Here is a 27,807-nt window from a genome sequence, read left to right as displayed (position 1 = left end):
GGAAGCTCGTCCGATGATGCACCAATGCCCGGGAGCACGAAGGGGCTTACGGAGAGGTTATATTGTCATTGCACTCATTGCAAGCGAGAAGTACAACATCAACGTTGTATTATCATGTGCCACTTGCGGATGTATGGGGAGGAGCCGGAACCAATACCCACCATTGGTGTTGCACATGTTGATGGACCATCGGTAAGTCAAAGCTATTTAAGTTTGCAATCTTATTGTATACCAGGAAATACAAGATCTTATATTTTCGCTACAATCTTAAAACATGATGAGGACGGTGACGAGGGTACGCATATACCTTCTCACTTTCAGCAAGACTATAGTCTCCCAGATGATGACGAGGGTATGGTTGACATGATGGATTCCATTTTTAGGGGCACTACATCCCATGTACACGTGATGTCAGAGTCCGAGGTCAAAATGCGAGAGTTGCAATCAACACAATTGTACGAGGGTGCTAGGATGTCTAAACTACGTGCTTGTCTCTCAATCTTGAGTCTACAAGTAAAGTATGGGTGGTCGGATACAAGTGTCTCGGCCTTAATGAGGTTAGCTCTTGCATTAATTTGACCCATTATTTGGATATTGTTTGTTTTGAGAATCATCATTAACACCTATTTCATTAATTTTGGACTTTTTGTGTTGTTTTTGGACGAAGCCCAAAAATCCTTCCCAAATGAAAACTTTACTTTGTGAAAATATCCTTCCCAAAACAAAATTTTACTTTCTGAAAATATTTATCCCAAATCAAAAGTTCACTTTGTGGCACTATCATATTCACATAAAAATATTGTTTTTTCAATCTATACTTTTGCACCAACATGCAAGAATTTGAAATAATCCTATATTAGAAATTCTAGCTATATCTAAGTTATTTGTTAATTTAATTATTTTTAATATTTTTCCTTGACGTTTTTCCTTGATGTGATAAATTTATAAATCCATGAAAGGAGACTTAAATATTTCATGAAAATAACATTGTCACTTGCAATATGCACAAAATTTTTAAAAATTTTAATAAATAGAAAAAAGACATGATGCCATAAGACCCAAGTTTTGTATTGAACCAAAGAGGTATAATAGCAATTATAGCTACTATTATATGATTACATTGAGAGACGTTGCTCTCAGCTAGAGTTTTTATATCCAAAATGATATAGATTGAACATATGTTTACAATTTAAATTGTTGCTCTTAAAGAGCCTCAATTCGTGCCATCTGCATAATTTGACTCCCCATTGTCTTATTGCTCAATGTCACGACAGTCCCTTGCCAGGTGCCATCTGCATAATTTGACTCCCACTTGTCTTGCCAAGCCTTGCCCCTTGGGTGCATTGACTCCCCATTGTCTTATTGCTCAATGCGATAGTCCCTTGCCAGGTGCCATCTGCATTAACTCCCACAAGTTATCTTGCCAAGCCTTGCCCCTTGGGTGCATTGACTCCCCATTGTCTTATTGCTCAATGTGATAGTCCCTTGCCAGGTGGATCTGCATTAACTCCCTATTGTCTTGGCAAGCCTTGACCCTTGGGTGACATCCAGTGCATATTTTGACTCTCATTTGACATAGGAGGTGATGACTCTGACTATAATTGTCTTGGATTGGCTTCTTGCCTAGTACCCAAATAAAATCCTTCAATGGACTTCAATACAAAGCTTTAATCATGGACATTCTTCATTTGCGTTGTCTCCTTCTACTTCCTCCATGGCGAGCATCCTTAAAAATTCGTGTATATGCAAAATAGTTTGTTGTGGTATTTTTATTTTTCCTTCTACCTCATATCCCATGTGCTTCTTTGATTTCTTTGCCATTGAATGCCAAGACACTATGATTGTCTCTATTAAAACTTGAGAGACCGCTTCATCATTTGGGACCCACTCCTTCATTATACAATTAGTATACAATGTGTTGTTATCCATATTCTCCTTGCTGCCCTTTGGCTCATACCATACCGCTATAAATGTTGTAGCTCTCCCTTGGTCATTTCTTTGCACATCAACTGCTTTTGCAACCCAAAACTTCACATTCTCATATTCATCATCCGATGGCCGAACCACAACAAAACAATCGACCTCTATATCTACTTGTGGCACAAACTCTCTCTTCTTTGGTCCACAATATGGATGTGGCAGTAATGATACAAATTCATTTTCAAAGACTAGAGCTGGGTGCAAATCGTTATAAGCATTTGGCCAAAACATATTGCATTCTTCCTTGACATCCTTTGAGCCTCGCATTCTCTTAAGGTCCTTTATTAAATTTCATGTCTTGTTAATTACAGTGGTAGTATGTTCTCTCCAAGTAGGCTTCGAGTTAGGATATCTCCGGAGCATTTCCTCTTTGTATGTAATAAATGCTTTTAATCCTTCTATTTCACAGGTAGACCTCTCATTGAATTCTTGTATAGGAGCCCATGTTGGATACCTTTCCTTGCTAGGAATTGAAGTTAAGAGACTGTAAGGTTCTTCAGGTTCCCATTTTGTATCATGAGAATACTGTTGCCATTGCATTACGGGTTTTTCATCTTTATAAAAAAAACGAAAGTAGTGTGGATTGGTATGACCTGTCAATGCATCACCACCCGTTTGTATGAAAGGTAGAATGAAGCTCTTCCAATCATACATTCTTTCGAGCATCTCACATACTGTACTTTCCTTGCGACCACCAACTTGCCTGCCACATCTTCTTACCAAGTCATCTATTGTCTCCACATCCTTGCATTTAAGCTCCCTTGAGACTGTGCTAAAAACCTGATCGATATCCTCATGTGTATGCCCAACGTGTATGCCCAACATACAAAAATCCACATTCGACCTCATTGAAGATTCGATGAGCAACTAGCATGGAGCAGAATGCAAACATGAGTACATTCTTATTTTCTCGCCAGCAATTATCAGCTTGTATTCTCAAAGTCGGTGTTAGGCGATCTTTTTCTGCATGTACATTGCGAATTGCCATCATAATAGATGTTACAACTTGATTGCTATCATGTAGATGCAAGGAATCAGTCCATATATCTACAAAGAACTTAATTCCATGCACTAACACTCCACATAGATGTGTCTTTAAAAAGTGCTTTCCTTGTAATTTAGGTGGAGGGGCAACAAAACGAGGCAATGTTGTTGTATTCTGATCCATGCCATCTACAATAAGGCACATGTAGTCATCGGGATGCGAAATAGCTTGCTCCTTCCAAAATGCATATTTTTTGTCTAGAATGTTGAATAAGTTCATGATGAGATTTTCGGTTTTTTTTGTATAATTCCCTTTAATTTGGACATGTTGCACTCTCAATCGCTCGCTTTAAATCATCACAGACATTGCACTTTGACATTTTTTGCCTCCTTGGGATTTTAACATATCCAAAGCTCTTCTTCCAAAGAGTATACAAAGTATGAGAAGAAGCTACGGCATCCCCTCTTTGTCTTTGCTTTTCTGCAATAGAATCAAATACTTCGAGCTTTGTCAAGCCCATTGGAAGGTGCATTTCAGTGATTGCGTCACCGTTAGGGAGTTTGGTAGATATATGGGGTTGAGGTAAAGAATTTTCATGTATGAAGTCTTGCAAAATTGCTACTGCCCTGACAGTTGAGATTCTTGATTTGGACCTTCCTCTATTACCGTGAATGCTAAATTTGTTGCCGCCCTTTGCCTTGGTGACTAAATCCCAATATGTACCATGGGATAATCTAGTAATATTGTCATATGCCTTATTGCAAATCCTTTTTCCATTTACGAGAGGTTTTACCTTTTGTCTTGAACTTAGCCTTTTATTACCATTCTGAAGAAAGCAAGAGAGACTTGTGAGAAGGTATTCATTTCTTTCGCTTTCTCTTCTTTGGCACACGTGTCCTCTACATTCCCTGATGTCTGCAAGATCAATGAAGCGCATACATCTTGGCTTGCAACATAGATATCCCAATGCATTTAACATGTTCTCCTCCTTCATTACTCTCTTCCTCTTTGGTTGCTTTTGTGGATCTGCCTGGATTCGCTTTCTCTTCATGCATATGTATGACCATTTTCATTCCTCGTGCACATTGTTATCTATATTTATGCACTTCTTCTCCTCACATTTGTTTGTAACCAAGCATCCATGATTGGTCGTTGCATCCTTGGCCATATCACAATCAAAGTTAAATATTGAATAATCCTCTGTTGATCTCATCCTCGTTTTTAACATACTCTTGAATTCAATATTCTACGAGAGTATTGAGAACCTTGAAACTCTTCCACTCCTGAGAGAACATCACTCATTGGGACATCTTGCATGGCTTTCACAAATCCACAAGTTTGATTGACACCAGGTTTGTTAATATGCATGAACTCATCCACACTTGACAAGACATCGCTATTGAAACCTTTGCCCTTCTCACTGTGCAAGAATTCATCCACCCCAAATAAGGCTTCGCTTCTAAAATCATTTTGTTTCTCGGAACCAATGAACTCATCCACTCCAAATAAGATGTCACTTCTATAATTGAGTATATTGAAATCATCCACATTTGAAGTGATAGAGCCTGGCACATGGGCATGCTTTTTAGGTCCTTTGATATTGTAGTATACCTTGTCTTTATCATTGAAAACCACGTGCCTCTTTCTCATGTTTAAAAATTGCATGCTCCATCTCATATTCTTGCCTACCTCATAGTAGGGATCACATAAGGATGTTAAGTTATCAACCATACCATCATCAGTGACTTTTAAAATCCTCATCTATGCAAATGACCATTGCTCCACTTGTTCAAATCCCAATACTTCACCTTTTGCTACAGTCTTATTTGCAAATGATCTCATTTGTAAAATGTCCCCTATAGTAAAATCCAAGGTGGTGCACTTTGTATTCTTGATAATGTCTGATGCATAAGTCTCATCTTTGTCCCATGCTATAAATGATTTGTTGGATGTATTGTAGGGCATAACATCTCCAAGTGTTTCCATATCTCCACATTTATACTTTAGCTCAACATGTGCGCTAAGAATCTTTGATACAGTAACTGCCACCTTATCTTCGCGCTGTCTTCGAAAGTGGCAAACTAAATTGGGATCACTATCATGGATTGTAGCAAATGCAACTACTTCTCTTTTGCTACATAAAATCACATCCATCCTTGGAACAAAATCTATAGCCATCTCCTTTGTGAGAGTCCTTCGCAAGCAAGCTGCAGTAGCAACAATTACATAAATATTAGTCTCTTTTTAATTTAATCTACTCATTTATTATAATTTTTAATTAGTACTTAATTTATTAGTTGGAGAAGTTATCCGATTAAGTAATCATCAGATGGACACACCAAGTTATACTTTGCATGGTCGATCGAGCATTAAATACTATTTTTGCTCTAGTGTCATGCACATCCGTAAAAAGACATGCTGCTAGGTATGTTATCCAATCAAGCACTTATATGATGGGCGTGCCACTTTGCATGTAAGTCAATTCCACCTAGTTGAAGGTGTGTGCAAACTATTGTGCCCATCAGATTTGCTTTGCATTGTTGATCAAGCACAAAACACCGTTTTTGGCTTAGTGTCATGCACAACCATGAAAAAACATGGTCCTAAGCATGTTAATCGAATAAGTACTTATTGGATGGGGGCTCCACTTTTCACACAAGTCCGTTTCAACTAGGTTGAGATGTGTGCAAAGTATTGTCACCATCGGATATGCTCTGCATGGTCGATTACGCATTATACAACATTCTTCCCGTAGTGATATGCACATCTGCAAAAAAACATGCCCTTAGGTATGTTATCTGACCAAGTACTTATCGGATGGGTGTGCCTATTTCAGAAAATTTCAATACCACCTAGGTTAAGGTGTAGGAAAATTTTCCCGTCAGATATGCTTTGCATGGTCTATCGAGCATTAAATACCATTTTTGCCTTAGTGTCATGCACATCCGTAAAAAAACACCCTACTAGGTGTGTTATCCGATCAAGTACTTATGCAATGGGAATGCCACTTTGCATGTAAGTCAATTCCACCTGGTTGAAGGTGTGTGCAAAGTATAATGCCCATCGGATATGCTCTACATTGTGGATCAAGCATAAAACATCGTTTTTGCCTTAGTGTCATGCACAACCATATAAAAACACAGCCCTAGGTGTGTTATTCAAACAAGTACTTATCGAATGGGGGCTCCACTTTGCACGCAACTCTGTTTCAACTACTTTGAGGTGCGTGCAAAGTATTGTCACCATAGGATATGCTTTGCATGGTCGATCACACATTATACACCATTTTTTACCGAGTGATATGCACATCCACCAAAAAACACGCCCTTAGGTGTGTTATTTGACCAAGTACTTATCGGATGGGTGTGCCTCTTTGAGAACATTCTAATACCACGTAGGTTGAGGCGTACAAAAAGTGTTATGCCCATCGGATATCCTTTGCATGATCGATCGACCAATAAATACTATTTTTGCTCTAGCGTGATGCACATTCATAAAAAACACGCTGCTAGGTATGTTATCTGATCAAGCACTTATGGGATGGGAGTGCCACTTTGCATGTAAGTCAATTCCACCTAGTTGAAGGTGTGTGCAAAGTATTGTGCCCATCAGATATGCTTTGCATTGTCGATCAAGCATAAAACAATGTTTTTGCCTTAGTGTCATGCACAACCATGAAAAAACACGGTCCTAGGTGTGTTAATAAAACAAGTACTTATCCGATGGGGCCTCCACATTGCACGCAATTCTGTTTCAACTAAGAAAACTGTTGTGCCCATCTGATATCCTTTGCATGGTCGATCAAGCACTAAATACTATTTTTGCTCTAGTGTCATGCACATCCGTAAAAAAACACGCTGCTAGGTATGTTATCCGATCAAGCACTTATGGGATGGGCGTGCCACTTTGCATGTAAGTCAATTCTGCCTATTTCAAGGTGTGTGCAAAGTATTGTGCCCATTGGATATGCTTTGCATTGTCGATCAAGCATAAAACACCGATTTTGCTTTAGTGTCATGCACAACCATGAAGAAACACGGTCCTAGGTGTGTTATTCAAACAAGTACTTATCGGATGGGAACTCGACTTTGCACGCAAGTCTGTTTCAACTACATTGATGTGCGTGCAAAGTATTGTCACCATCCGATATGCTTTGCATGGTCGATCACACCCTATACACCATTTTTTCTCTAGTGATATGCACATCCGCAAAAAAATACGCCCTTAGGTGTGTTATCTGACCAAGTACTTATTGGATGGGTGTGCCTCTTTGAGAACATTTCAATACCACCTAGGTTAAGGTGTAGGAAAAGTATTGTGCCCATCGGATATGCTTTGCATGGTCGATCGAGCATTAAATACCATTTTTGCCTTAGTGTCATGCACATCCGTAAAAAAACACACTGCTAGGTGTGTTATCCGATCAAGTACTTATGCGATGGGAATGCCACTTCGTATGTAATTCAATTCCACGTAGTTGAAGCTGTGTGCAAAGTATTGTGCCCATTGGATATGCTTTGCATTGTCGATCAAGCATAAAACACCGTTTTTGCCTTTGTGTCATGCACAACCATATAAAAACACGGCCGTAGGTGTGTTATTAAAATAAGTACTTATCGGATGGGGGCTCCACTTTGCACGCAAGTGCGTTTCAACTATGTTGAGGTGCGTGCAAAGTATTGTCACAATCGGATATGCTTTGCATGGTCGATCATGCATTATACACCATTTTCTCCCTAGTGATATGGACATCCGCAAAAAAACACACCCTTAGGTGTGTTATCTGACCAAGTACTTATCGGATGGGTGTGCCTCATTGAGAACATTTCAATACCACCTAGGTTGAGGTGTAAGAAAAGTTTTGTGCCGATCGGATATCCTTTGCATGGTCGATCGAGCATTAAATACTATTTTTGCTCTAGTGTCATGCACATCCGTAAAAAAACACGCTGCTAGGTATGTTTTCCGATCAAGCACTTATGGGATGGGCATGCCACTTTGCATGTAAGTCAATTCCACCTAGTTGAAGGTGTGTGCAAAGTATTGTGTGCATCGGATATGCTTTGCATTGTCGATGAAGCATAAAACTCCATTTTTGCCTTAGTGTCATGCACAACCATGAAAAAACACGGTCCTAGGTGTCTTATTCAAACAAGTACTTATCAGATGGGGACTCCACTTTGCACGCAAGTCTGTTTCAACGACATTGAGGTTTGTGCAAAGTATTGTCACCATCGGATATGTTTTGCATGTTCGATCACGCATTATACACCATTTTTTCCCGAGTGATATGCACATCCGCAAAAAAACACGCCCTTAGGTGTGTTATCTGACCAAGTACTTATCGGATGGGTGTGCCTCTTTGAAAACATTCCAATACCACCTAGGTTGAGGCGTACCAAAAGCGTTGTGCCCATCGGATATCCCTTGCATGATCGATCGAGCAATAAATACTATTTTTTCTCATGTCATGCACATCCGTAAAAAAACACGCAACTAGGTATGTTATCCAATCAAGCACTTATGGGATGGGAGTGCCACTTTGCTTGTAAGTCAATTCCACCTAGTTGAAGGTGTGTTCAAAGTATTGTGCCTATCAGATATGCTTTGCATTGTCGATCAAGCATAAAACACTGTTGAGACACCGTTTTTGCCTTAGTGTCATGCACAACCATGAAAAAACACGGTCCTAAGTGTGTTAATTAAACAAGTACTTATCGGATGGGGGCTCCACTTTGCACGCAAGTGTGTTTCAACTATGTTGAGGTGCAAGCAAAGTATTGTCACCATTGGATATGATTTGCATTGTCGATCACACATTATACACCGTTTTTTCCCTAGTGATATGCACATCCACAAAAAAACACGCCCTTAGGTGTGTTATCTGACCAAGTACTTATCGGATGGGTGTGCCTCTTTGAGAACATTTCAATACCACCTAGATTCCGGTGTAGGAAAAGTGTTGTGCCCATTGGATATCCTTTGCATGGTCGATCGAGCATTAAATACTATTTTTGCTCTAGTGTCATGCACATCCATTAAAAAAACACACTGCTAGGTATGTTATCCGATCATGCACTTATGGGATGGGTGTGCCACTTTGCATGCAAGTCAATTCCACATAGTTGAAGGTTTGTGCAGATTATTGTGCCCATCGGATATGCTTTGCATTGTCGATCAAGCATAAAACACCGTTTTTGCCTTAGTGTCATGCACAACCATGAAAAAACACGGTCCCAAGTGTGTTAATGAAACAAGTACTTATCGGATGGGGGCTCCAGTTTGCACGCATGTTCGTTTCAACTAGGTTGAGATGCATGCAAAGTATTTTCACCATCGTATATGCTCTGCATGGTCGATTACGCATTATACAACGTTTTCCCCGTAGTGATATGCACATCCGCAAAAAAACACGCCCTTAGGTATGTTATTTGATCAAGTACTTATCGGATGGGTGGGCCTCTTTAAGAACATTTCAATACCACCTAGGTTAAGGTGTATAAAAAGTATTTTGCCCATCGGATATGCTTTGCATGGTCGATCGAGCATTAATTACCATTTTTGCCTTAGTGTCATGCACATCTGTAAAAAAGCATGCTGCTAGGTGTGTTATCCAATCAAGTACTTATGCGATGGGAATTCCACTTTGTATGTAAGTCAATTCCACCTAGTTGAAGGTTTGTGCAAGGTATTGTGCCCATCAGATATGCGTTGCATTGTCGATCTAGCATAAAACACTGTTTTTGCCTTAGTGTCATGCACAACCATATAAAAAGATGGCTGTAGGTGTGTTATTCAAACAATTACTTATCGGATGGGGGCTCCACTTTGCATGCAAGTCTGTTTCAACTATGTTGAGATTCATTCAAAGTATTGACACCATCGAATACGATTTGCATGGTCGATCACACATTATACACCGTTTTTCCCCTAGTGGTATGCACATGCGCAAAAAATCATGCTTTTAGGACTATTATCTGACCAAGTACTTATCGGATGGGTGTACCTCTTTGAGAAAATTTCAATACCACCTAGGTTGAGGCGTACAAAAAATATTGTGCCCATCGGATATCCTTTGCATGGGTGATCGAGCATTAAATACTATTTTTGCTCTAGTGTCATGCACATCCGTAAAAAAACACGCTGCTAGGTATGTTATCCAATCAAGCACTTATGGGATGGGAGTGCCACTTTGCATGTAAGTCAATTCCACCTAGTTGAAGGTGTGTGCAAAGTATTGTGCCCATCAGATATGCTTTGCATTGTTGATCAAGCATAAAACACCGTTTTTGCCTTAGTGTCATGCACAACCATGAAAAAACACGGTCCTAAGTGTGTTAATCAAACAAGTACTTATCGGATGGGGGCTCTAGTTTGTACGCAATTCCGTTTCAACTAGGTTGAGATGAGTGCAAAGTATTGTCACCATCGGATATGCTGTGCATGGTTGATTACACATTATACAACGTTTATCCCGTAGTGATATGCACATCTGCAAAAAAACATGCCCTTAGGTATGTTATCTAACCAAGTACTTATCGGGCGGGTGTGCCTCTTTGAGAACATTTCAATATCACCTAGGCCAAGGTATAGGAAAAGTATTGTGCCCATCGGATATGCCTTGCATGGTCAATCAAGCATTAAATACCATTTTAACCTTAGTGTCATGCACATCCATTAAAAAACACACTACTAGGTGTGTTATCCGATGAAGTACTTATGCGATGGGAATGCCACTTTGCATGTATGTCAATTCCACCTATTTGAAGGTTTTTGCAAAGTATTGTGCCCATCGGATATGCTTTGCATTGTCGATCAAGCATAAAACACCGTTTTTGCCTTTGTGTCATGCACAACCATATAAAAACATGGCCGTAGGTGTGTTATTCAAATAAGTACTTATCGGATGGGGGCTCCACTTTGAACGCAAGTTAGTTTCAACTAATTTGAGGTGCATGCAAAGTATTGTCACCATAGGATATCCTTTGTATGGTCGATCACACATTATACACCATTTTTTCCCTAGTGATATGGACATCCGCAAAAAAACACGCCCTTAGCTGTGTTATCTGACCAAGTACTTATCGGATGGGTGTGCCTCATTGAGAAAATTTTAATACCACCTAGGTTGAGGCATAAAAAAACTGTTGTGCCCATCAGATATCCTTCGCATGGTCGATCGAGCATTAAATACTATTTTGCTTTAGTGTCATGCACATCCGTAAAAAAACACGTTGCTAGGTATGTTATCCGATCAAGCACTCATGGGATGGGGGTGCCACTTTGCATGTAAGTCAATTCCACCTAGTTGAAGGTGTGCGCAAAGTATTGTGCCCATCGGATATGCTTTGCATTGTCGATCAAGCATAAAACACCATTTTTGCCTTAGTGTCATGCACAACCATGAAAAAACACGGTCCTAGGTGTGTTATTCAAACAAGTACTTATCAGATGGGGGCTTCACTTTGCACGCAAGTCCTTTTCAACTACATTGAGGTGCATGCAAAGTATTGTCACTGTTGGATATGCTTTGCATGGTCGATCACACATTATACACCATTTTTTCCCGAGTGATATGCACATCCGCAAGAAAACATGCCCTTAGGTCTGTTATGTGACCAAGTACTTATCGGATGGGTGTGCCTCTTTGATAACATTCCAATATCACCTAGGTTGAGGTGTAAAAAAAGTTTTGTGCCCATCGGATATCCTTTGCATGATCGATCGTGCAATAAATACTACTTTTGCTCTAGTGTCATGCACATCCGTAAAAAAACACGCTGCTAGGTATGTTATCCGATCAAGCAGTTATGGGATGGGAGTGCCACTTTGCATGTAAGTCAATTCCACCTAGTTAAAGGTGTTTGCAAAGTGTTGTGCCCATCGGATATGCTTTGCATTGTCGATCAAGCATAAAACACCGTTTTTGCCTTTGTGTCACGCACAACCATGAAAAACACGGTCCTAAGTGTGTTAATTAAATAAGTACTTATCGGATGGGGGCTCTAGTTTGCACGCAAGTGCGTTTCAACTATGTTGAGGTGAGCGCAAAGTATTGTCACCATCAGATATGATTTGCATGGTCGATCACACATTATACACCATTTTTTCCCTAATGATATGCACATCCCCGCTAAAAAACACGCCCTTAGGTGTGTTATCTGACCAAGTACTTATCGGATGGGTGTGCCTCTTTGAGAACATTTCGATACCACCAATGTTTCAGTGTAGGAAAAGTGTTGTGCCCATCGGATATCCTTTGCAAGGTCGATCGAGCATTAAATACTATATTTGCTTTAGTGTCATGCACATCCGTTAAAAAACACGCTGCTAGGTATATTATCCGATCAAGCACTTGTGGGATGGGCATGCCACTTTGCATGTAAGTCAATTCCGCCTAGTTGAAGGTGTGTGCAAAGTATTGTGGCCATCCGATATGCTTTGCATTGTCGATCAAGCATAAAACACCGTTTTTGCCTTAGTGTCATGCACAACCATGAAAAAACACGGTCCTAAGTGTGTTAATCAAACAAGTACTTATCGGATGGGGGCTCCAGTTTGCACGCAAGTCCGTTTCAACTAGGTTGAGATGTGTGCAAAGTATTGTCACCATCAGATATGCTCTGCATGGTCCATTATGCATTATACAACGTTTTTCCCGTAGTCATATGCACATCCGCAAAAAAACACGTCCTTAGGTATGTTATCTGACCAAGTACTTATCGGATGGGTGTGCCTCTTTAAGAACATTTCAATAACACCTAGTTTAAGGTGTAAGAAAAGTCTTGTGCCCATCGGATATGCTTTGCATTGTCGATCAAGCATTAAATACCATTTTTGCCTTAGTGTCATGCACATCCGTAAAAAAGCACGCTACTAGGTGTGTTATCCGATCAAATACTTATCTGATGGGAATGCCACTTTGCATGTGAAACAATTCCACCTAGTTTAAGGTATGTGCAAGGTATTGTGCCCATCGGATATGCTTTGCATTGTCGATCAAGCATAAAACACCGTTTTTGCCTTAGTGTCATGCACAACCATATAAAAACGCAGCCGTAGGTGTGTTATTCAAACAAGTACTTATCAGATGGGGGATCCACTTTGCATGCAAGTCCGTTTCGACCATCTTGAGGTGCGCGCAAAGTATTGTCACCATGAGATATGATTTGCATGGTCGATCACACATTATATACCGTTTTTTCCCTAGTGATATGCACATCTACAAAAAAACACGCCCTTAGTTGTGTTATCTGACCCAGTACTTATCGGATGGGTGTGCCTCTTTGAGAACATTTCAATAACACCTAGGTTGCGGTGTAGGAAAAGTGTTGTGCCCATCGGATATCCTTTGCATGGTCGATCGAGCATTAAATACTATTTTTGCTCTAGTGTCATGCCCATCCATAAAAGAAACACGCTGCTAGATATGTTATCCGATCAAGCACTTATGGGATGGGTGTACCACTCTGCATGTAAGTCAACTCCACCTAGTTGACAGTGTCTTCAAAGTATTGTGCCCATCAGATATGCTTTGCATTGTCGATCAAGCATAAAACACCGTTTTTGCCTTAGTGTCATGCACAACCATGAAAAAACACGGTCCTAAGTGTGTTAATCAAACAAGTACTTATCGGATGGGGGATCCAGTTTGCATGCAAGTCCGTTTTAACTAGGTTGAGATGCCTGCAAAGTATTGTCACCATCGGATATGCTCTGCATGGTTGATTATGCATTATACAATGTTTTTCCTGTAGTTATATGCACATCTGCAAAAAAACATGCCCTTAGGAATGTTATCTGACCAAGTACTTATCAGATGGGTGTGCCTCTTTGAGAACATTTCAATACCACCTAGGTTAAGGTGTAGGAAAAGTATTGTGCCCATCAGATATGCTTTGCATGGTCGATCGATCATTAAATACCATTTTTGCCTTAGTGTCATGCACATCCGTAAAAAAACACACTGCTAGGTGTGTTATCCGATCAAGTACTTATGCGATGGGAATGCCACTTTGCATGTAAGTTAATTCCACCTAGTTGAAGGTGTGTGCAAAGTATTGTGCCCATCGGATATGCTTTGCATTGTCGATCAAGCATAAAACACCGTTTTTTCCTTTGTGTCATGCACAACCATATAAAAACACGGCCGTAGGTGTGTTATTCAAATAAGTACTTATCGGATGGGGGCTCCACTTTACACGCAAGTATTTTTTGACTACATTGAGGTGCATGCAAAGTATTATCACCATCGGATATGCTTTGCATGGTCGATCATGCATTATACACCATTTTTTCCCTAGTGATATGGACATCTGCAAAAGAACATGCCCTTAGGTCTGTTATCTGACCAAGTACTTATCGGACAGGTCTGGTGGGGGAGGGAGGGAGGGAGAGGGGGGAGGGGACAGAAGGGGGGGGTCGAGGGGGGCGCCAAACCCCTTTGGAGGGAGAGGGGGGGGGGAGGGGGGCGGGGGGGGAAGGGGGACGAGGTCGGAAGGGGGGGGTTTGCGGCCGTGAGCCCCCCCTGGAGGGGAAAAGGGTCTAGAAAAATACAATCCTATTTTTCCAAATGTTCAAATTCAATGTAGAATACCCTTAAAATTAGTCACTAATTGAGGGGGTCATATTTTTGCAACTACTTTGGATAAAAATGAACATATTAAAAGAACAAGTTTCAATACAAAAGGTTTGAGCCTCTCTACACAACAAACTTGGAGATGGTGTATTCAGTGCTATATATTTCAAAGTATCATTACCTAATGTTGCATTAAAAACACATTCAAAATTTTTTAACCATGGCTAAATGAAAAAAATCACTTATGACATGGTGGATGAGAATGTGATAAAAAATACATGTTCCTATTACAATTTCTCCAATTGACTACAAAGAGTCTTCATAGCCTATGCCTCTTCTTTACTATCTGTAATGCATTAAAAAATAGAGGCTTTGGAAATCCCCAAGTGAGTTCCTAATTCAAATACCACTAAGGCTCTCCTCTTTGGCAGCCAAGCACAGACTTTATTTCATCATTGTCAATTGCATACAAATGTATTAAGGGAATCCATGTGATGGATCACAATGATTAAGTTGTCAATATTTTGATGCACTTCAGTTGCGAAGTAGGCCCTTGTGAAGATTTGATGTGGAAGACCACAGGGTTTTCTCTTGCTTGATTGATATAGTGCACCAATGAGCGGTTTCAAATACTCAACCAAATGTGTTGTGAATGTTGGCCTATCAAAAGGAGATAACTCATCAACTCCCCCCATTCTCTTACATTCTTTACTCTCTTACTCTTAATGGCTCCTAGCAAAGAAGCTATGATAGAATACTTGGAGTTGTACCCTCAGTATTATGATATAAAGGATGGGGAGGTAGATGTGCCATCACTCCCCAAGATAGATCATGAACTCCTGAGGGATTCTATTGAGTGTATGTAGAGCTACATCCAAGACGAAGGCCACATACCCAAGGAAGGAGCAAGGAAGCTCCTTGGACTAAGGAGCAAAAGAAAAAAGATCTAAAGGACAAGAGGAAGAATAATAATGGCAAAGGAGAGGGTACCACTACATTGAAGACCAAACAATGAGAAGACTAGTCTATGCCAAAGTATTATAGAGTACTCCGATTTGGATACTCGATTTAAAGTTTCTTGTATATGAGAGGGAGCCCTCCCGTGGATATTTGTTATACTCTAAGAAGTGATTATGTTGTATCCCTCTCTTGGATATTTGTTATGCTGTATGTTTTTGAAACGCTAAAAGAAGTAATTATGCTGAAAGAGAGAAAGAGGATAAGGGAAGAGGAGGAAAAGAAAGAAAGGGGAAAGGGAGTAAAAAGGAGAGAAAGAGAGGAAAAGAGAGGAGGGAAGAAGAAAAGAGAGGAGAGAAAGAGAGGAAAAGAGAGGAGAGAAAGAGAGGAAAATGCAGGAGAGAGAGAGCATAAAAGAATATAAGAGAAGGATATACACTTGTGAAAGAAGTAATTATGCTGAAAGAGAGAGAGGATGAGGGAAAGAGGAGGGAAAGAAAGAAGAAGGAAAGAGAGTAAAAAGAGAGGAGAGAAAGAGCAAAAAAGAACGAAGAGGAAAAAAGAGGAGCAAAAGAGGGAAAAGAGAGGTGGAAAAGAGAGGAAAAGAGAGGAGAAAGAGTGGAAAAAAGAGAGAAAGAGAGGAAAAGAGAGGAGGGAAAAGAAGAGAAAGAGCAAAAAAGATTATTAGAAAGGGAAATACATTTGTGAAAATAAGAAGGAAAAGAGAGGAGAGAAAAGAGAGGAAAAAGAAGGGGGAAAGAGAGGACAGTTTCTGAAAAGCTTAAAAAAGTAATTATGCTGAAAGAGAAAAAGAGAGAAAGAAGATGAGGGAAAGAGGTGAAAAGAGAGGATGGAAAGAGAGGAAAGAAAGAGCGGAGGGAAAGGGATGAAAAGAGAGGGAAGAAAGAGACAAAAAGAGAGGGAAGAAAGAGAGGCAAAGAGGGGACAAGAGAGGGGAGAAAGATAGGAAAAGAGAGGAGGGAAGAGGAAAAGAGAGGGGAGAAAGAGAGGAAAAGAGAGGGGAGAAAGAGAGGGAAAGAGAGGAAAAGAGAGGGGAGAAAGAGAGGAAAAGAGAGGAGGGAAGAGGAAAAGAGAGGGGAGAAAGAGAGGAAAAGAGAGGAGAGAAAGAGATGAAAAAACAGAGAAAAATAGGAAAAGAGAAGGGAAAAGCTATAGAAGTAATTATGCTAAAAAGAGAGAAAGAGGATGAGGGAAAGAGGAGGAAAAGAAAGAAGGGGGAAAGGGAGTAAAAAGGAGAGAAAGAGAGGAAAAGAGAGGAAGGAAGAGGAAAAGAGAGGAGAGAGAGAGGAAAAGAGCAAAAGAAAGGTGAGAAAGAGCAAAAAAAAGAGACAAAGATAGGAAAAGAGAGGAGAGAAAGAAGAGATACAGAGGAGATAGAGAGAGAGAGAGAGAGAGAGAGAGAGAGAGAGAGAGAGAATATATATACAAGAAATGAAAATACATTTGTGAAAATAAAAGAGGAAAAGAAAATAAGAGAAAGAGGAAAAGAGAGGAAAGAAGGAAAAGAGAGGAGAAAAAGAGAGAAAATATGAGAGAAAGAGAAAAGGGGAGGAGAGTTCCTACACCCATCACTGCAGCTAGCATGCTTAAGGTATTAGTTGTAGGCCAATGTATGCACAAAAAGAAAAAAGGAGAGAGAGGAAGCATGTTCTTTCCTAGAATGTATGTGCCTTGATCCTGCTTGAAGTTTCATGTTTCGAGTTTCGTGTTAATTATCCTATAAAATCTTCTCCTCACAGTTAGATTATTGTGGGACCATACGTGACACCTATGAAGTTGATTTTATACAATTTAGTATTTTCATTCTTGATGTCAAATGAGTGTCAAATGGTTTAGAACTATCTACAATGGTCCAAATGCTACAGTCAGGAGAGATAGCTGTGGTTTCTTTGCCATTGACTCCACCAGAGCCTGGATCGATGAAAGTGATACTTTTGTTCTTCCAGAGCATTGTGAATAGGTACATACTAATGAATTGATTAAAAGCTAATATCTTCATTTTCAAACAAATATTGGTAGATGTTCATATATATATTTTTTATACTTAAGCATGAATGAATATAATTACTAGCACCTAAGTTGTATCTTCAACATAGGCGGTCTTTCATCCAGATCGTTTGGATCCAAGGTAGTGGTACGTGGTCCAAGCAGCTCCTCGAAGCAAACATATTTTTGAAGATAGGAATGTGGATGCGAAGATGTTGGCTGAAGATCCAAATAATGATGCCATTGATGGATCTAGGGAAGAGGATGAAGACGACGATATGGGCCACAAAGAAGGTGACAATAATGACACTGTAATGGAGGTAGTTAGAGATCACGACTTTGGGGAAGAAGAGGGAGAACTAGAGGATCGATATCAAGGCTTAGGTAGACATACAATAGGGGATGATGTAGATGATATAGGTGATCAATTGTAACCTTGAGATAGACATATTTGGTGCACAATACTTGGCTCAAGATGAAGCCGTCGATGTAAATGCTACTGATTCATTGTTTTGACATTGACCGAAATTCCAATGTTTAATTTGGCCCTCACATTTTTATAGTAACATTAAATGTACATCTGTATGTTAAGTTCACTATCAATATATGAGTGTCTTGATCTCAATTTTGGTGTACATACTCTTATATTTTTTATCTTTCAAATGACCAAACTTGTGGTCGAAAAATATTTTGGGATCCTTGGAAATGATGTTCCGTTAAAACGTCAGTATGAAAAATTGTACCCAGAAGTCGGTGAAAGGTTGGTAGTATAAGTGGGTATGTATGTCGATATAGGGGTCGGTATATACCGATCCCTATATCAACATACATACTGACTACTACCAACCCTTTCATTGATCCCTACATATGTATGTCGGTATAGGAGTCGATATATACCGACCCTTGTATCGACATACATATCGACTACCATACCGACTAAAATTTTGCAATCTACACCGACACTTTCCATGCCCACCAATCATACCGACGATCTTTGTGCCCGCGCCCACGAAGCATCGGTAGATAACGTTGGAAAGAGGCTCGTGTCTTGTAGTGACAACAAGGCAAAACATTTTTTTGTTCACTATCACTACGTAAATGAAGTTCAAAAAGGATCCATCATGATCGAGTATTGCCTGACCAATCACATGATTGCCAATATCTTCACTAAGGGGCTTGAAGAAGCTCAATTTTTCTCTCTGAGGAATGAGCTTGGAGTTACACCATTAATGTGCACCATTGTAATCTAGATTTTGCTGTAGCACAAGCATTGCATTGTATATATATTTCATAGCACAGGCACTGCATTGTATATATTTCACACATTTTGTGATTAATAACACTCATTGTAAAATTTTTCGTAGTCTTATATAGAGCTCAAGTTTTTCCCTTATAACTCCCCAAGGGTTTTTTCATCTGTAGCTAGAGGCCTTGGTTAAGCAGGGGTGTTAGATCTATATAGCGCTCGCTCTTACTAGACTAAGGTCTCAACTATATAACTTTATGTAATAATACAATTCTTAGTACTTTGGGAGCATATTGTGTCTCTTTCCACTCTGTTCAACAATTGACAACATCTTTGACATTACTTTGTTTCAAAGGATACCAACATAGCTAATGTCACCCTCTTTGCAGCTAGTTGATCTAAGTCCCATCTAGGTTGTGCACCCCTTCCTCTTTCTATAAGCCATTTCTCAGGTTAGAGAGAATCGTCTCTTGGGCATGCATCTCCCGAGGTGTTGGTAGGGTTGTCACTCTATGAATTTTAGGGTGTAGGATAAATCTTGTGAAGACTTAAGACTAGTATTCGCTTGAATGGCCTAATGTTGCTACCCCCACCAAATGTGAGACCACAGCTCATGTTCTTCACTCCATTGCCAATGGTCAAATGTGTGCATCTACAATCGCTTCCTGATGCTGCTCTACAAGGAGTCTTCTTTCTTCTCATTGTTTCTCTCTCCACAAAGGTTGCAAAAGTGTCTTCCATTATCGTTTGGATACCGTGTCATTTCTTTCCTCACCCTGCAAATTGTTCCTTGTGCCTTGGCTAAGTTTTTCAGCTTTCCTCTCTCACAGCCTTTGTTTGGCTCCCTTGCAAGCCATGATGAGTTGCATCTTGCCATTGATGCCATGGAGATGATTAGTGAATTGCCACCAAAACAGAGACCAGCGTAGCTTATGAGGCGAGCAAAGAATATTAGACGACTTATTCAAGTAAAGAAGATATTGCCAAACCAAAAGAATGAGGTCACATTGAGCTGACTCTGCACGGGGCAGGTTACAAGGTGGAAGGATGTACTGTAATATTCAAAGATTTACAAGGTGGGAGTTGAAAAAAATTGAAAGTGTATGAGGATAGCAAAATTTTCAAATTGAAGAGAAGCTCACTTAGTGTACTTTTAAATGATTGCTTGGTTGCATGTATGTGTAGAACAAATATTGATGTTTTTGAATAAATTATTATATCCGCTCTCACCTTGCTCATCGCTCTCACCTTGCTCCTCCCTTGCTCATCGCTCCCACCTTCCATACTGTCCTCCCCTTGCGTGTTCTCCCCCTCAACTTGCCCTTGCCCCCTCACCTCGCCTTCCATTGTCAACGCCTCTCCCCCTCGGCTACTTCTACCACATCCTCCCCATCTCGATTTGATGCATTTCATGTTACATTAGGGCAATGTTAGGTTAGCTAAAGTCACCATTAGGTTTTCTAGGTTTGGTTATGGTAGCTTATGTCAATAGAATTGCTAATATGATTGCTTATGTTAATGAGAACTTATGAATGTAATGAGAATAGCGTTTTGGCGTCTCTTTTTTTTTTTTCTTTAATGTTTTTTTTTAAAAGTGTGTTTACTATTAGAAAAAAAGGGGGTGTCACGCCCAACTAGACCCTTACAAAGAGGTGGCCCTAGGCCTGCGCTATGTTAGGCATCTCAATTTTCTGCTCTACAAACAAAAAATTGTTAGTGCTTGAATCGTGTTCATATATTTGAAAGTTATGACTTCTTACGTCTCCCCTTCAAATGGCGTTGAAGTTCGAATTCTGTGAAATCATGCTTCGGCGTTGAAGTTCCAATTCTGTGCGCCTAATGATTGACAGAATGAAATATATATATATATATTACAGGAGGCTTTGTGGGCTTTGGCCATGGCAGGTAGGTTGCACAATCTATTTCCCTCCTCGAGTCCTTCTCATGGCAGCTGCCCAATCGAATTCCCACCTTCAACCCGGCCATCCACGTCCTGCACCTCTCAGCAAATCGACTCTATAGCTGCCATGGCGCAAGCATAAGCCTCGACACAGATGAATGCCAAACCACCGTCGCCAGCGGTAGACGTGCATGCATCTGCTGTTTTGGCCCTTTGCTTGCTCGGATCAACATCTTCTTACAAGTTACCTCCATCGATCTATGTACTCCAGGGTGTTTTCATCACAGAATCGAGTGATGCGTGCATGACTGGCCGGTTGCTGCTGTTGTGCAGGCGCTTTGCTTGCTCGGATCAACAGCTATTTTACAGGTTACATCTGTGATTCTCTAAGAATCGATTGATGCTGTTGTGGTGCTTTGCTTGCTCGGAACAACAGCTATTTACAGGTTACATCGACCTTGTCCTTACAGAATCGATGGATGCGTGGAAGCAGCACGCCTGCAGCATCGCTGGAAAGCATTTTGCATGCACACTAGTGAAGCGAAGAATCTGCTCGGGGGAGGGCTTATACAGCACGGGGTAGGTTCGAAACATTATGGTGAAAATTTTGTTTGATCCATTCTTGTTGCCACACGTGAACGTGCTACGAAGTGAACACTGAAGATGTGATCTGCGTGAGATCGTTTCTTTTAAATCTATTTCTACTTTTCTTGTGCGAAACCTTCAACAACGCGTTAACTACGTATTACGTGCCCCCACGACTCAGTATCATTTTTTCTGTTCCGTTTCTTCATTACGCTCCTTCCACCGCCTCCAACTAATTTCTAGTCTCGACTCTCCATTGCCTCCAGCTTTGTTGTCTCCATAATTGCCCACTTGGTCCTGAGACTGTTTCTCCTGCCACAGACTCCATACCTCCAACAGTTCGGGAGCTTTCATCTTGCAGCCCCCCCCCCCCCAAAACATCAGTATGCAGCCCTCTCTCATCACCCACAACCCCACTAAATTTCGGCAGTACAGCCTTTGTTCTCACCACCTTGCCGGTTGGGTTGAGACGAAAACGCTTCTCGTCAGTTCTCTCGCCATATTTTTGTTCATCCTCCTGACACAGGTGGGGGTACAACGGACTAGAGTTTTACTCACGGCCACGTCTATGCCGCCGAACGTGACGTATGAGACCCACATTGACGGGCATCAGAAGGGCCTGCCTCGACGACCCGAGGAAGGTAAGGAGCTCGACGATGCTCGTGATGAGAAGAGGGAGTTCCGACCTTATGGGTCTGGTGCTGCTCTGTTCGTTGTCTATGGAGCATACAGGGGCGGCAAAAACACTTTTGCAGTCGTAGGGCTAGGTTCCAAACCTCTGTATACCTTTGGCAATCCAGAATTTGAGTGCGAATGGGTGCCTTCTCGTACCTCTTCCAAGAAGGCGACCATCAAGAGTGAAATATCTCAAAAAATGCTTCCGGATATGAATTATGGTCGTGTATACACAGTAGTAGTTGTCAATTGCACCTTTGAAGAGCCTGTAGGAACAGATCGGAAGGGAGGGCAGCTTGTTTTACATGCATCTCACGGAGACGGACTAGGAAAACCTGTTGAACGCATTGTGGCTTTGACAGAGAACGAACGCGTTTATAACGCAACTTTGTATGAGCCACCCTATCCCTATGATTTCCTGTACTGTGGCTCCCCTCTGTATGGGACATTGAGTGCACCAAGAATACGGGAGTGGATTGCGTACCATGTCAGACTGTTCGGTCCACGATCCCATTTCGTCTTTCATGATACCGGAGGAATGCACGATGAAGTAAGGGCCGTATTAGAGCCATGGAGGAAATTAGGCTACATAACAGTGCAAAATGTGAAGCAACAAGCAGAGTTCGATGGCTATTACTACAACCAGTTCCTAATTCTGAACGATTGCTTACACAGAACTCGGTTTCAGGCCAATTGGACGTTTTTCTTCGACGTGGATGAGTACATTTACATCGACCAGGGGGAGACATTTGATTCAGCCATGGGTAGGTTCTGGAATGATACCGCAGTCCAATTGAGCCAATTTCGGATGTCGGACGGGCTGTGCTGGGAAAACGAAACTTTGGGCGACTCGACAAGGTATTCTCTTTGTCTCTGTGTAATCGAAGGTATACATTGGTGTGCTGTGCGTGAGTGTGGGAGCTATTTCCAAGCAATACGTTGCTTCTTTGCGCTTGTTTGCGCTTTGCCTGCATTACGGCTAGTTGCCTGCATTACGCACTTGAGAAAACACTTGCGGATAAGCCATTGCTCAACGGTTCTTCCGATTCAGAGGGCTAGGTAGTATCATCCTTCTTTTAGGATGCGCGCACTTCTCTATACGGTAAACCGATCTATGTCTGACCGAGTCTCACAATATACAATGCCGAAGCCTCACGATGCCTTAACTTTCTCTCGTCACGGTAGCGTCTTCTTGAGAGCAAACACTTAACCACAAAGCTGAGATAGACGCCTGGTCGAAGATGATGATGATATCTAATGGCGTGTGGAACAGGTGGGGGTTCGAGAAGCTGGTATACAGGGACATGGACCAGACCCAGGACTCTGTGAAGAAAACGCCCAAGTATGCGGTGCAAGCGAGGAAGGTGTATGCGACGGGGGTGCATTATTCACAACAGGAGCTGAATCATATGGAGGGGAATACGAGATGGGTATGGTGGCCTGAGATGCGGTATTACCACTATCACGCCACCATCACAAAACCAGGAGAGCTTTGCTCGCAGCTTAGCAATGCCACTTCCCTCACTTATGACAACATCCCTTTCGAGCTCGACACCTCCATGACTTACATGGGACCCTTGGTCAAGCAATTCGAGCTTCAACACATCGGCCCCATCTTTTCCCCTTAAAAGAGAGAGAGCCAGAGCCAGCCAAGAGAAGAATCATCATCCATCTATCATGTATTACACCAATCTCTCATGAGAGAGAGAGAGAGAGAGAGAGAGAGAGGGAGGAAGAGACAAAGAGGAGCAAATGAATCAAGGTTGGCAAGCCCACTACTATAGCACGAGTCTCATGGACCCCTTTTGCATTGAAAAGATGTTTGGAATAGATGTGTTTTAAAGAGAGTGGGAACCCAATTGGGCAAAAGCCATCAATATAACTAATGGTTTATTGAAGAGATTACAAACAAAATTGATACAACGTATGACACCTTATAAGGATTTTACAAGATTCAAGCCAAAGATCGATTGCATTACATATGCACATATTTATGATGATCATAGAAGGAAATTGGAAATAAAATCAAGAAATGTATAATGGTTGGATACACTTACCAAAGGAAAGCTTATGGATTGTTTTATCAGCTAGCTAACATGAGATGTAATCTTTGATGAAGATGTAAATGGAAGTCACCATTAGTAAAGCTTTAGCATTATATGAAAGCATGAGTATAGACATGGGTATAGCCCACTCCATGGATGGTTTGTAATCTATACACTTCTAACTTTTATGTCAAAAAATGCTTTACTCTTTTTTGTAATCCATTTTATTTTTGAGGAGTATCAACACGTATTTTCTATCTTCTGATTTAATATTCTCTACAAAAAATGAAGAATGTGAGAGCAAGTGAATCATTTGTTCACTCATCTAGTATCTAGATCTTGAGAGAGAGAGAGAAGAGAGAGAGAGAGAGAGAGAGAGAGAGAGAGAGAGAGGACCATCTTGCATCTAACCATTTGTCTACACCTTTCACTTTCTACCCTAACCCAACATCTTACATCGACTAACATGTAAGGGTAATCCTTTTCCCCACCTTAATGGAACATGATTCATGAAAGGGTGGTTCATTCTTCCATCTTGATATAAGCTCTCTTTAACTTCCTTTATACATGTTTTCTATCTTGTTAATATGCAAAAGTTCTCCCTTTTCTACAATTTTCACCACCCTTCCAGACCTTGCAAGGGTGATTGCTTATCCTCTTTCTCTCATCATTACACACAAGCATTTTTCAAATGCTTTTCTTTGATAATTTTTTCAAGAAAACGATGGGCATCAATATAAGCATAGGGTTAATGTTTGCTTGGGTGTAGCCAATTGCGAAACTATTTTTGAGGTCGTTTTGGGGCCACGACACACCATGCTCCTGGGTGAGATTTTGAATTTTGCTCAAACCTACGCTCTTGTCAAAAAATTTCCCGATATCATGATGCCGCACTGGCATAATAATGAGACACAATCTATTTATACTGAACATCGCAGAGCTTGACACACAACAGCTCTACACTACATCGTGCATCTCTGCACTGCTTCACGTGATGCAGCAGTCTCTGGCCTACAACCACCTACTGTCATCAACAACCCATGAGCAGCACCAACTTCTCACAATGTTGTGCCCCTAGGCTCGTTCTTCCATTCTCAAAATCCTAGGAGTAGAACCATCACATTCAGTGTTATGGAAGGGAAATTTAACATTACCAAATAATAGCATCAAATACAAGGGGTGCGAAAATCTATGAGCAAGAAGAAGACAAGGGACAAGCATTGGGTACAATCTCCCCCCCTAGGTGTGTGGCTCTTCTTTCCACACCTAGAGTATTTATAGATTTTTGATTAAGCTTAGAGCCATGAATACAAAAGATACTTAGTGTCTTATCAATCTCTCCTTTTTCATACTTTTCCCTCTCATCCATCCATTTCCACACTTTACCTTTCTCCCATCCTTTTTCATACTTTTCATCTTATTCACCCTTTTACATATTTCTCCAAAAGTGAACTAGATACATGCTCAAAAGGCATGGTAGGCATTTAAGCCCTCTACTATCTACAAAATCCTTTGAGCACTATTACAAAATTAAGGCATATAGCCTTGTATACAAACCTAGAGAAATATTTCCATGAGCTTCTTCATTCCCATTTGTCCACATCTTCACCTATACTCAGGTAACCAATAACATTAGATGTCACAATTAAATGCATCTCAAATTAATCAATTCTAATGTTACTGTTTATAATCAAACATCAATAAACACATAAACATGGCATCACACCATTGTATGGTCAAATAAGCATACACCATTAATTTTAGTATTTACAAATGGAATCACCCATGATACTAAATGGCAAAAATGTTCAAGTCTAGTTAGGTGTCCCCAACTAAACACACAAAGCATAGATAGAATCCTCGCCACGTCTGTTGCACTTCTACCTAATACTTTGCTTACACATAGTCACTCACTGGCTACTCGTAGTCACTCACTGACTACCAATAATCCTAGCAAGTAGGGTGAAAAATAAATACATGTAACAGTCCCTCTTGCTTAGGGTGCAATTGACCTCAGTTGTGTTTGATTATAAGAGTGGATCAAATCAAGAAAAGCTCGAAAATACTATTCTGGAAACCATAGTGCATCATCTTTTGAATGATTTTTAAACTTCAATAGATAAGAGTTATAGGTCTTTCCTGTACGCATAGTCCTTTGTTGATGATCAAGAATGCAATCTAGTTCCAATATTTCTTCCTCATCAATGATCAAGGGTGGTTCTTCAAAAGTAGGATGGGCAGGTACTTCTCCCTTAAAAGGTTTCAATAAATGGATGTGGAAAGCATTATGGATCTTCTAATGATTTGGCAATTCTAGTCTATAAGACACATCATTTATCACTTGAATGATTTTGAATGGCCCATAAAATCATGGTGCCATTTTAACTACAAGCCATTCCTCCACACTTTTCAATCTTCTTTTCTCGATTTGTAGTAACACATAGTCACCTTCTTTATATACCATATGTTTCTGTTTCTTGTTGGCTTGTTTGCTATATTTCTCTTGAGCTCTCTTGATTGACATCAAGACTTCTTTCATGATGTTATCATATTTGTGCACAAAATCATCCACAGCTTTTACTTTTTCATGAATTCTTGTAATAGGTATTGGTAGAAGCTCTCCATAAACTATCTCAAATGGTGCTCGTCCAGTAGCAGAGTGGGGAGTATTGTTATAATGAAGGCCAAATTGATGTAATGGGATCATACCTAGGGTCCTAAGGTTTATGGCTATGAGTGTGTGAACACATAGTGTGTGTAGATGTGCCATTTCACCCATCCTTCGTGTTGCTAGTAGGCCTCAGTATGGGCTTTCATTTCCACCCAAGATCCCATTGGTTGCTGCTCAGGATAGGTCGATTATCGAGTCTCTATTTGCTTGAGGGGGTTTCTCACAAATCTCCTTCATGGCTGAAGCATTGCAAGTGGTTAGATGCTCAAAAGTTTCAGTATTTTACTATTTTTGCTTGGCATTGATGGGTGTTGGTCGTATGAGTAGATTGCTGAAGTATTTAATGCTCCAAAGTTGGTCTATCACTATGCGAATCATGTGTTTCAAGACATATGCTTGGATGAAAGGTTATATTGGTCACAAGAATGCATCATTCATGATGTTTCAGACTAGTTCAGTGATGTATGTAGCCCCTTTGCTTTTCTATGTGGATGATATGCTCTATGCATACTACAAAAGTTTGAGGTTAATTATGTATGGCTTTATGTTTTATACACTATGCTATGTAACATTGAAGCAAATGATGGATACTCTTCATGGGTTTTTTGCCTCGGCTTTGCCTAAAATGCATGTAATGGTGAAAGGTTATGTGCTTCACTTGAGTAGTGATTTGATGAGCATAGATCTAAAGATCAAGGAAGACATTATGTGCCTCAATGGTGATATACCAGCTATACTAGCTAGTGATTCTTTTATGAAGAAGAAGGATGCAAGAAAGATCAAAGGACAAAGGAGTTACAAGAAGGGCTACACCAAGAACCTCTCTAATGACTATGTACCTCACACTATGGTAGCTTAGAAGAGAAGGAGGAAAAGGACAAGATATGCCATCAAAGGGGGGAATTTCTCCACATCTTCAAAATAGATTTTTTTTTGTGTGTGTGGTCAATAAGGGTTCTCTGCCTTGGGATGTCCCCCTCAAATGATTGTTAGTCTTATGTTTTACCTTGCTGGATCTAAGCGTATTCCCATGCATAGTCATTGTCTATCTCCCACTTGTAAACCAAGAGTCCTAGGAGTGAGTCACAGGTTGGGGCCATGTGTGTTGCCACATGATGGTGGGCAAGCCATGGAGCATCCCATGTACTATTGCTGAGGGATGAGGTCATCAATTTGTG

At 40.6% G+C, this 27,807-nt stretch overlaps 1 protein-coding gene across 1 annotated transcript; it reads left to right on the top strand.

The window, feature by feature from the left end:
- The first annotated feature begins 21,476 nt into the window (after positions 1-21,476).
- LOC147885528 (galactan beta-1,4-galactosyltransferase GALS1-like) lies at positions 21,477-23,703 on the top strand. The gene is made up of 2 exons (XM_087396776.1): positions 21,477-22,771; positions 23,187-23,703. The coding sequence occupies exons 1-2, from the start codon at positions 21,624-21,626 to the stop codon at positions 23,539-23,541; spliced, it is 1,503 nt and encodes a 500-aa protein (XP_087252902.1). The 5' UTR covers positions 21,477-21,623; the 3' UTR covers positions 23,542-23,703.
- Positions 23,704-27,807: the final 4,104 nt, after the last annotated feature.

Source organism: Dipteris shenzhenensis, chromosome 25, assembly GCF_047967505.1.
Source record: "Dipteris shenzhenensis isolate YYH24624 ecotype China chromosome 25, Dip_SZ_1.0, whole genome shotgun sequence".
Taxonomy (NCBI): domain Eukaryota; kingdom Viridiplantae; phylum Streptophyta; class Polypodiopsida; order Gleicheniales; family Dipteridaceae; genus Dipteris; species Dipteris shenzhenensis.
The sequence above is the reverse complement of the archived record's forward strand: the minus strand, read 5'-3'. Positions and strand labels throughout refer to the sequence as shown.